At 43.6% G+C, this 11,250-nt stretch overlaps 1 protein-coding gene across 1 annotated transcript; it reads right to left on the bottom strand.

Moving 5' to 3' along the window:
* Nucleotides 1-6,152: 6,152 nt before the first annotated feature.
* Nucleotides 6,153-6,609, bottom strand: EIF4EBP1 (eukaryotic translation initiation factor 4E binding protein 1). The gene is made up of 2 exons (XM_045292179.1): nt 6,282-6,609; nt 6,153-6,194 (listed from the first exon to the last, which is right to left on the bottom strand). The coding sequence occupies exons 1-2, from the start codon at nt 6,607-6,609 to the stop codon at nt 6,163-6,165; spliced, it is 360 nt and encodes a 119-aa protein (XP_045148114.1). The 3' UTR covers nt 6,153-6,162.
* Between the last annotated feature and the right edge of the window lie 4,641 nt (nt 6,610-11,250).

Here is an 11,250-nt window from a genome sequence, read left to right as displayed (position 1 = left end):
AAAGAACCCATGGCATTGTGGGAAGGTGACTACATTTGTGAGGTCGGGAACTTTCATTAGGAGACGGAGAATGTTAAATGGCATGGTGAAGGAGAGGAGCAGCTTAATGAATACTTTGAATCAGTATTTATTGAAGAAGACAATAGGGAAATTCTTGTTCCAAGGACACTTTTTATGGCAAAGTGGAGAATGGCCTTGACAGAGATTCTTCGCTCTCTGCGGAGAAAGGTGTGGGGCAACCTGAGGGATTCCGTGCAGTAAATCACCAGGACCAGATGGTACTCATCCGTGGGTTCTGAACGAGATAAAGTGGAAAAGCATGAGTTCAGTGACAAGGATATATAATGGATGCTTAAAAACAGCCAATATCCCTGAAGATTGTGAAGTCATGAATCTGAGATCACCTGTGTGGGGCGTGTGGGGTGAGCAGCCTGCTCCAGCATGTTCTGGGCTTTTGGGGAGGAAGGGGCAGAGTTAAGAATCAAGAGAGATTCCTTAGCAAAACAAAGACCTGAGACATCTTGGTTAGTGGAAAGAACACCAAAATATGAGACCAAATTTTGGTGTTACCATTTACCAGGTGTTCTGGGAGATTCTGGCAATCTAAAGATGAATATTGATCTTCTTTTTTCTAATGGGGAGGCTTGCTAGTGGAGTTGACTGATAGTTGGCTATCTTCAAGCCCCACCAGAAGATGCAAGAAACCTCTGGCGTTTTTCCCCTCCCTAACAAAGCCATGGAGAAAGTTTCTGGTTATTTGAGAAAATCTGAGTCTCTGACGAACAAGAATAGATTCACTTTTTTTCCATAAGAGTCAATTCCTGGATCCTAACAATTGTCCAGTAATAACAATAATTACTGAGCAGCTATTGTTTACTGAAAGCTTACTATGTGCTTGTTTTATGCTCAGCTCTTTACTTATCTCATTTCATTTTCAAACAGTGAATACGCATTAGACTTAGAATTTGAATATAGTAGCCATTACTGTTAACTATTACTCCACACTGCCTCTTTGTACGCATACTTTACTTATATTTTTTAAAAAGTAAACAAAATTTTCTCCAAACAACACTAACCCACATTATATGTGATCTTCTGTTTCATTAATAGAAATTTTAAAACCCCAAACTTGCTGCCATTGAGTCAATGTTGACTCACAATAACCCCTGTGGGCTTTGAGACTGTAACTGCTTATAGGAGTAGAAAGCCCAGGCTTTCTCAGAACAGGCTGGTGGTTTTGAACTGCTGACCTCGGGGATCACAGCCCAATGCATAACTACTATGCCACCAGGGTTACTGGGCCCAAACTCCTGAATTAATTTCATGGCCATTTGCTACTTGATCACTGGCCACACAGTGACTAGAGAAATAAGAGATACGAATAACCACATTCTCTTTGACTTTGAGGAATTCTGTACCAAATCTCCAAGGTCCTTGCTGAGGTATCAATTCTGACTCGGGCAGAGGAGAGCTGCCCTGTGGGGTTTCCAATGCCTAGGTTACAGAAGTAGACTGCCACAGCTTCCTCTCAAGGAATGACTGGTGAATTTGAACTACCACCCTTTTGCTAGCAGCGAAGTGCTTAAACACTGTGCCACCAGGGCTTTTCGGTGAAATTCTGAATCTAAGTGAAATCTCTAGTAACAAATAATCAGTGGGTAAATTAAGGACTACGTTTAATCGTCTTGGACCCTTTCAAGGTGCTTTTTCGATGACAGGCAGAGGCAGACTTGTTTCTTTGACACCCCCCTCCCTCAAGTTGATTACTAAGTACTCCCTCCTTCTAACGCAATGAAGCCCTCTGGCTGCTATCATTGGTGAAAAACCCCAAAGCTAAAAAGTTATTTTTTAAATACTGAACTGAAATCTGGCTACCGGAAACCCACTGGCCCTAGTTCTACGCCTAAGAACACACCGAATATTCGTCACTGTAGCATCCTTCAAATATTAGAGAAGCATTCATGCTCCCTCTAGGTATCTACCTCTGCAGAATAAACATTTCTGGAGCCTTCAGGCCAAGCGTGAGAAAACAAACTGGTCTAAGATGGCAGAAAAACCAAGAGTTATAAGTCGATCTTTGTGTTCAGCTTGATCAGGGACAAAACCATTCCCTAGTTCACACAAGTGCCTCTTGATCCGCATACAAGTTCCCCGTGAGCACAATGAAGTGTTCTAGAACAAAAATCAAAATCGTAAAAGAGACCAGGATTACTGGTCAGACAGAGACTGGTGGAACCCTGAGATTAGTCACCCTTCAGGTCTGCAATTGACCTCACCTTCGTGGCACAATTTTCAGCCAAACCATAGACAGGTCTGTAAAGGAAACTGGGAACCCTGGTGGCACAGTGGGTTACACATTGGGATGCTAACCATGAGGTCAGCAGTTCAAGTCCACCGGCTACTCTGGAGGAGAAACATTTGGCTTTCTACTCCCATAAATAGTTATAGTCTTGGAAACCCACCAGGGCAGGTCTACTCTGTTCTTATAGGATCCCAATGAGTCAGAATCAACTCAATGGCAGCGAGTTTTGCTTGTTTGTTTGTTTCTATAAAGGAAACTATAACACTGGTAAGGTATGCACACTTCAGAATAATCAACCATTTGAGACCAAAAGGGCAGCATTTACCTAAGAACAAACTTCAGAAAGCTTAAGAAAAAGGAAGGAAGGAAAATGGGATACGCCAGGAGGAACCAAGATACGTGCTTGAGGGACAGCAATGAATGAGATATAAGAAAACGTGTATGAATTGCTGAATGGAAAACTGATGATCTGCTCTATAAACCTTCACCCAATTCACAACAGGTTTAGAAAAATAAAATGAATGGATTATCCTGGGGCCGTGGATAAGGACAGCCACAGCAAGCTCTGAGCATGGCGCGAATCTTTTTTTTTCCCTCTCAGTCTTTGTGGGAGCCTTGTGGGGTAAAAGTTACGTGTTGGGCTGCTAACCACAAGGTCAGCAGTTCAAAGCCACCAGTCTCTCCACAGGAAAAAGACAAAAGTTTTCTACTCCCGTAAAGAGTTTCAGACTCAGAAACCCATGAGGGTAGTTCTACCCCATCCTTTAAGGTCACTATTAGTCAGTATCAACTGGATGGGGGAGAATGATTGGAACTTCAGTATCCATACCCATAAGACACACCCCAACAGAAGGCCTTGAGCATTCCCTGACACCCTAAGGCACAGGCGGTAACACGTGCAATTGAGATGGAGGCAAAGAAGGTCCAAGCAGGCAAGGAAAGATAGGCTTCAAGTTGCAGAGAAGTGAACACAGGTAGAGATAGCTTAATTTTTTTAAAATAAAAAAGCATAACCAATGTTACATATAAGAGTCAGAGAAAACTCAAACATGTACACTCCAGTCTTCCAGCATTGGTCGCAAGCAATGGCCCGTGCGCAAAGGGCTTAAGACAGTCAGGCAAAGAAACAAACACGCATAAGACGCAAGCCAGGGCCAGCCTCGCATTTTATGTCAAGCTAAACTAACCTGTAAACCCTAGTGTGGCTTTCTGTTGTTGTTTTTGTTTTCATTTTGCTCCATTATTTACTCTGTTTCTTTTTTTAAACTGCCAGGAGTGCTAGGGAAGGAGGCAGGGGAGGGAGGAGTGTGGGGAATACCAGCCGTGACTCTATTGGACACAGATTTGCTGAAGAGAAGTTCCACAATAGTATTTAGGAAGCACCCTCTGCTAGGCACGCAGACTACAATGGCAAATGGCACCAGCAGAGTCCCCGTCCCTGAGGTCACATGCTCTTGGCTAGAGCTACAAGACTGTCCTGTCACGCTTCTTATTTAAGATGGAGGTAATGCCTACAGAACGCTTTAAGCTCCTCAGATTAAAAAAAAAAAAGTTAAATAAATGAAGACACACTTAACTGAGAAAATCGTTATGTTTATTAATCTTTCAAAGCACCAATATTATGCTAGCAGGATGCAGATGTTATAAATATTATTTCTTTGCTTCGAAGAGGGAGTCAAGCCAGAGAAGCAAAGATGAAAAAAAACGCTAGCCTTAAACCAACGTCCGTGCCCATAGCAATCATCCTAGGAGTTCAGGGGTCACCAGCTGTGGGCAGGAAACCCGAGCCATGTCCTTTGCCCCACCCCCCACGCCTCCATCACAGGCGATGGAGGCTGCTGCAGGTTTATGAAGCAGCAAAGAGTGATGCTGGTGCTCTTCTTCCTGCCTCCCAAAGGCAATCATTATTCCTGGAATGACAATTTGTAAACGCAACCTAATTACAGTCAAATTGATTAAGAGATGCATAATCTAAGCATTAGCAGTCCAGCAAATGCTGCTTCATTTAGCCACCAAGGACTCCTCCCCCCACCCACCCCCCAAAAAAGGAAACATCTGTATGAATCAGGAAGTCTGTCGGAATAAACATACTTTTTGCTGGTAAAATTCCACCTCAGTAAGTGATTGAGCATCGTCTTTTCCCTCACTGAATTTGCAGACTGGAAGCTTCCAGGGATCCAATACTCTACAGAGTGAAGCATGGTTCTTGTGTCTGTGAGAAAGACGTAGGGTCAATTTTGAGCACCAGCCTTTCCTCACAAGGGAGCGGCCGGCCTTCTTTTAGCTCAGGTAGGTTATTCACAAACGTGGATGATCGCAGAAACCTTCCAGGTGTTGTCGTGCGGGGTCCACGAGCTCCGGTGCGTGCAATCCCTAGCCCCTCCCTTGAGAGCTATGAGCCTTTCAATGCCTGTTGGCTCCCTTCCATTGTCTTCTCTGACTGTGAACAGACTTTTCAAAATGGCATTTGAAAGCCACGAAACTACTTAAGGTAAGTAGTAAGGAGCCCTAGTTGCCCTGTCGATAAGCATTAGCTGCTAACCATAAGGTTATGGGTTCAAACCCACCAACCACCCCTCAGAAAACAGATGACGCTATCACCAGCTTCTGGAACAATTTATAGCTTCAGAAACCCTACGCAGGAGCGCCACTGGATGGCAGGGGGCTGGTTTTTTGTTTTATTTATTTGTTTGTTTTTAAGTGAATAATTCTTTCTAGAAAGGGAAATTTTCTTCTTTCCTTAGATTTCATGTCGCATGGGGGTCTAAGACTGAAAAGGCTAAGCGTGGTGATGAGAGCAGCAGGCAGTTGGATGACTGTTGGCAGGGTGTTCCCTGTGAGCTAAAGAACCATCCTTGTAGGAAGTCGATGAGGCCGCAGGAAAGGTGACGGAGGATACAAAAGTGAAGGCTATATACTACGTGAAAGAGATTGAGCAGACACATGACATGTGTCACATCCTGTAATAAAGATGGCGGCATATTGCTATTTTTATGACATAAAGTCTCAGGTCTGCTCCTTACTAGCTACGTGACCTTGGGCAACTTCCTTGACCTTGACGTCTCCGTGTCTTAGTTTCTACATCTGTAAAATGAAGAAAATAGCAGTGCTTCTTACCATGTAGAGTTGCGAGGATGAACTAAGTTGATGCATATAAAGCTCTTAGCTCTTAGAACAGTGTCTGGCGCATAGTAAGTTTTCACTAAACTTTATTTGTTATTAACGGCCATAAGGACAAAGATCATAATAATAATGTTTAAAAGGCCTAATATCAAGACACATAATACGATTCCAATAACCCCATACATATGATGGCAGTGAATAATAAAACCTAAGCGTGCCAAAGACAAAAAAAAAAAAAGATGCATAATACACCAGGACTTCAAAAGGATCATGGGAAAATTCCTTTTCTTTTAATTCCATTTTTCCATGAAGTTGCTTTTTTTTTTTTTTCCCCAGGATGAAGATGGCTTTTATTTCCTCTCTGGGGGAGGGAGGGGTAGGGATCCTTTCCCAGGGCACACCAACCTAAAGAAGGAGCATGCTCAGAGGACAGGCTGGAAGAGCAGGACCAGCATCAGAAGGGCTCCTCCGTGTCCACTTCCAGCCTCTCGGCTGCAGGGATGTGCCTGAGGGTCACTCCCCTAGGCGTGACAACTCCTGCATTCACAGAGGCACATGGAGGCATCTGCTGGTGCTGAGGGGGGTGGGGGTGGGGGGGAAAGGCCAGTTAGCCGACCCCACACACCCGATGCCAGCCAGGGTGGTAACGGTTCACTAGACCTGGCTGGTGCGATTCTTCTCCCAACAGGGACTCTCAAGCAGGGCCTGAGGCAGTGCTTACTCCAGTGGCTGGTCCTTTAAATGTCCATCTCAAACTGGGACTCTTCACCTAGCCATTTCTTTTCGTTAAGAGTTGTCCATCTCGGCACCAGTGGGCCGGTCCTGCCTTTGTTATGGGCCAGAGCAGCTGTAGAATCACCCGCCGGCTGGTTGTTTTCTGGACTGTTGCGTGGGAGGCTCCGCCTGGCTTCCATGGGGGGCTTCTCACTGGCCGGGCTGGTGATGCCAGGAATAGTGGGCAGGTCCCGGGGAGGTGTTTTGGCCACAGGTGAGTTCCGACACTCCATCAGGAATTTCCGGTCATAGATGATCCTGGTACCTCCCGGGGTGGTGCTGAAGAGTGTGCCACCGGGGGTGGTGCTGTAGTCCCCGGGCGGCATCTGCACACCCTCGCCCAGAACCACCCGTTGAGTGGCAGGGATGGCCCGGCTTGGGGTCTGGCTGCAGCTGCTGCCTCCGGACATGGTCTCCGAAGTTGCTTTTTTAAGGGCCCCATCCCTCATTTATAGGAGCTGCCCCTAACAGAAATGCATGGCCATCTATTTTATAGGCTAGAGTCCTGGGTGGTACAAATGGTAAATGTCTTCTAGCCAAAAAGTTGGAGCTTCGAGTTTGCGCGAAGGCATCTTGAGAGAAAGGCCCAGAGATGGACTTCTGAAGTATCAGCCCTGGAAGACTTGATGGAGCACAGTCCCGCCGGGACACACGTGAGGTCGCCATGCGCTGGCCTCAACTGAACAGCACTGAGATCCGTCTCAGTTAGGTAGGTCCCACTGGCCAGCACACTTCCTGGAGCCTCAACCCCAGGGGTTATTTGATTCCAAAAATGACACCAGTTTCCCCCTTTCAGCCATAGTTTTTGAGATACAGAATATGTGCCATATACCAATCACTCTGCTTGCCCATAAAAAATTAAAAGTCAGGCTGTATTATTAGTGTAGTGTTCGCTAGCCTGCCATAGAGGAGGTGCATGCTGGTGGCTTTATTTGAAGTAGTTCGTGTTGTACTAAATATTTAGGTCAACTTATACTTCACGTGGTGTCCTTTGATTCAAAGATGTAATTGAACAATGCAAATTACATGAACGGAGAACCTTCCCCAAGTATCATTATGCCTTTACAAGGAAGCAGATAGCAGGCAGTTGCAATTCATCTTAAAAGGGGCGCGGAAATAAAAGTTAAAAAACAAAACAAAACACCTCACTGCCATCAAGTCAGTTCTGACTCATAGCAATTCTATAGGACAAAGTAGATCTGCCTGTGTGGGTTTCTGTAAATCTTTACGGGAATAGAAAGCCAAGTTTTTCTCCCACACAGTGGTTGGTGGATTTGAACTGCTGACCTTGTGGTTATCAGCCCAGTGTATAGCCACTACTCATCCAGGGCTCCTAGAAATAAGAGTATTGTACAATAAAAAAGGAGCTCTGACAGCATAGTGTTTCACTGTGTGTTTCACTGTTAACCACAAGGTCAGCTAGTCAAGCCCATGAGCTACTCTGCAAGAGACTTCCTGCCCCCAGAAAGATTTACAGCCTCAGAAACCCCCAAGAGACGTTCTCCTTTGTCCTACCAGGTCTCTGAGTCATAATTCACTGGTAGTGAGTTTGGCACAATAAATAGATATCCAAATGTTCTGAATTGGATCTTTCAGAAATCACTCTTTTATTAAAAGTAAAGTGTTCCAGTCTTGTTAAAAGATGGCACAACTTCTCCACTTGTGCACAGAAACTTTAAAAAGAAAAGTTGGAATGTTTCTTGTAAAGAAGCTCAGAGTTAACCTCACCTCTGAAATATTTAACATGAATTATCCATTGACTTCTATATATTAAAATGTGTTCTGAAATGTTTGCTGCATAATTTGAAGACAGAAAATTTAAATCTTCAAAATATGTATGAAAATTGCAGTGAAGTCTTACATTTCGACACTCTAAACTGCCCTCACACCTTCCGTGCAGTCTCGGGAAATACTGCGCACTTTCCCACACCAAAAAGAAAAACCTGCTGCCATCTAAACTATTCTCATTCATAGTGACCCTATAGGCAGAGAAGAACAGTCCCTCTGGGTTTCCAGACCTTTAAATCTTGTACAGGCTGCCGAGTGACACTGACCTCATGACCCGCAGCTCAATGAGCAACCAACTAGCCACCATGGGTCCATCTAAATACAGCTTCTCTTGGAAGTCCCTTAATATCTAATTGTTTTTCGAATATTTCTTCCCTTTCTTGTCTTATCCTGTGTTTTGTGGGTCTGAATTCTTGCCATATTTAGAACTAGTGTGATAGATGAATAAATTAGTATAATTTAATAGCTGAAAATATAGTGGAACACCATATCTCAGACACTAGATATGACACTTAATCGGTGTCCGAAATAACCCCAGGAACAGGCTAAAAACCATGACACGAAGAATTCTTGGTGGGGATTAAGCTGTGTTATCGAATCATAAAATTATAATTGGTCAAGGGATCATGAAGATGGGGGGTTAAAAAGAAGAGCTGATACCAAGGACTCTAATAAAAAGCAAATGTTTAGAAAATGATGATGGCAACATATATACAAATATGCTTGATACAATTGATGTATGGATTGCTATAAGAGTTGTGTATTAGTCTAGGTAATTTGGAGAAACAAATCCACAGCAACTCACGTATAAGAGAGAGTTTTATGCAAAGAAAATGTGCATCACGAAAACATCCCAACCCAATGCTGCCCAAGCCCACAAGTCCAACATTAACCCATACCCAACACCAGTCCACAAAGTCCTTCACCTCACAAAACAGAGGCAATAATGCCGACTGCAGGAGGAAAGCTGAGTCCGTGAACGTGTAAGCATCTCAGCACTGGCAGGGGTCTCCACACGGCTGCTCCAGCACCCAGGCTGCATCGGGATAGATCCATGCGGCTTCTCCTTGGGGATGTCTTGGAGGAAGTCAATCTTGCAAGCTGAAGCAGGGAACTGCTAAGGCAGCTGCACCTGATACAACCATCACAAAACAAGAAACCCGAGAACTAGAAAGGCGAGGCTTCACCACGCATTTATCCCTCCGCCTTTCAACCAACACCACATGTGATTATCGGCCAGGCTGGCACAATTAACTAACTCAAGTTGTAAGAGCCTCCAATAAAATAAATTTTTTTAATCAGAAAATTACAAACATCTATCCCTTTTAGACCTAAACATTTTTGGAGCCAATAGTGAATGGGGAAAATACTTTGATGCTAGACCATAAGACAGAATTTCCAAGAATCTCAATTCCCTAGTTGTCCCTCTTCCCTCCCTTGTCCCCTTATTGCCGTCACTCACTCACTGCCATCAAGTAGATTCCGATTCATAGGGACCCTGTGGGACAAGAGTAAAACTGTCCTTGTGGATTTCCAAGACTGTAGAAAACTGACCTTGCAGTTAGCAGTCCAATGTATAACCCACTACACTAACAGGGCTCCTTCCTTATCTTCATAAATCACCTACCTGCCCCCTAGGGGATTGTCTCCCCTGTGTATTTTTCACAAAATCCATCCTCTCTGTCCATTTCCTACCTGCCATGGCTTCCATAATATCCTAAGATTCAGCAAGCCAACAGTATATACAGCTCCCCCCTCGCCAGGCCCACATTCACTCACTCTCACCTTTGCTAACACTGCTGTTGACTCCCCCTTCTCCCGAACTGACCTGTCCTAGACCATAGAAAGCATTCAATACATCTTTGTGGCTTGAATGAAGGACAATAAGGTGCAAAGGAATCTATGTATCAAGGCAACTAAATGCTTACTCAGGTTTGGACTCGTTGCAAATATTTACTCTGGTTTATCTTCAGTCAGATCTGCTTGTAGATTCACTTCAAGAAGAACAGTTAACGCCCTTAAATAACTCTCAATATGAGACAGCAGAAATAAGTCTAGCTTACCACTTAAATAAATACAAAAGTAATACATCGCATGACATTAATAAAATCAAGCAAATATAGCTGTGTAGACACTCAGAATAATGTTGAACATGGAAGCTTGATGGACAGTGGGTTTGGAGGCACTATTTGTGACTAATTCACCCGTCCATCAAAGTGCCCACACTCATGGGTACCAACATGGTTGTGCTTCGTGGCTGTCTTGTCACTGTCGGCTCATGGCAACCCCACATGTGTGCAATGAAACTGCTCCCCAGGAGCGCAAGGCTGTGACCTTGTGGAGGCAAATACGAAGTAGAAGTCTGGGCCTGTATTCTGAGCTGCCTCTGAGGAGGTTCAAGCTCCCAACCTTTCAGCTAGGAGTTGAAGACTTAACCTTTTGTACCACCGCAGACTCAGGCACCATTAAATAAAATTTTCACTGCTACTGAGTCAATTCCTATACATAAGGACCATACAGAACAGAGTAGAATTGGACCTTTGGATATCCACGGCTGTAAATCTCTACAGGAGTAGACCGCCTCATCTTTCTTCCATGGAGCAACTGGTAGGTTCGAACAGCTGACCTTGTATTTAAACACTCAACTCACTATGCCACCAGTGCTATAGGAAATACAAATTATTATATGTTAGATCTGTTACTTGCACTCAAGGAGTTTATAATCAATCAATGTGGAAGGAAAACATACATGAAAAGGTTTGATGCCAAGCTGGGGGTCCTGAGAAAGTGCCTCTCTAATTCTGAGAAAAAGAATGATTAGTTTCAGTGAGGATGAAAAAAAATTACATAATAAAAAGCTAGAATTTTCAAAGTGCAAAAATACTATAAAATTCACTCTAACCAGGTTAAGAGCTTCCCCTCAAATTTATAATTTTTTTACATATTTTGTGCAAGCTATGGAATACTTGAGCTAAGCTACACCAAATCCTATATTCTTATGAACACTATTAAAATGAATATTTATATGAGCTACAAAGCTGTAATTCAACATTTTTAAAAACCATTTTATTCACATTATTCACAACCTCCAGATTGTTCATCCAGCCTATCTTATTTTAGACAGACCTGTGGAGATAATAACATGCACAAAAACAAGACAGAGCAAGACCAAGCAACAATATACAACAAAACAATAACAAAAACAAACCAATGAGTGCCCAGTTATCAAAAGATATAGTGCCTGGGATCTTAAAGGCTTGAAG

The sequence above is a fragment of the Echinops telfairi genome, unplaced genomic scaffold (assembly GCF_000313985.2).
Source record: "Echinops telfairi isolate 266 unplaced genomic scaffold, ASM31398v2 ScPeMD7_443;HRSCAF=831, whole genome shotgun sequence".
In the NCBI taxonomy this organism is placed as follows: domain Eukaryota; kingdom Metazoa; phylum Chordata; class Mammalia; order Afrosoricida; family Tenrecidae; genus Echinops; species Echinops telfairi.
The sequence above is the reverse complement of the archived record's forward strand: the minus strand, read 5'-3'. Positions and strand labels throughout refer to the sequence as shown.

Bases quoted from the DNA above. Each gene is read 5' to 3' on its own strand.
- EIF4EBP1 (XM_045292179.1), bottom strand. From the start codon at position 6,609: ATGTCCGGAGGCAGCAGCTGCAGCCAGACCCCAAGCCGGGCCATCCCT. The intron at 6,195-6,281 runs ATTCTACAGCTG...AGAAATGGCTAG, and splicing joins AAACAACCAGCCGGCGGGTG to GTGAAGAGTCCCAGTTTGAG.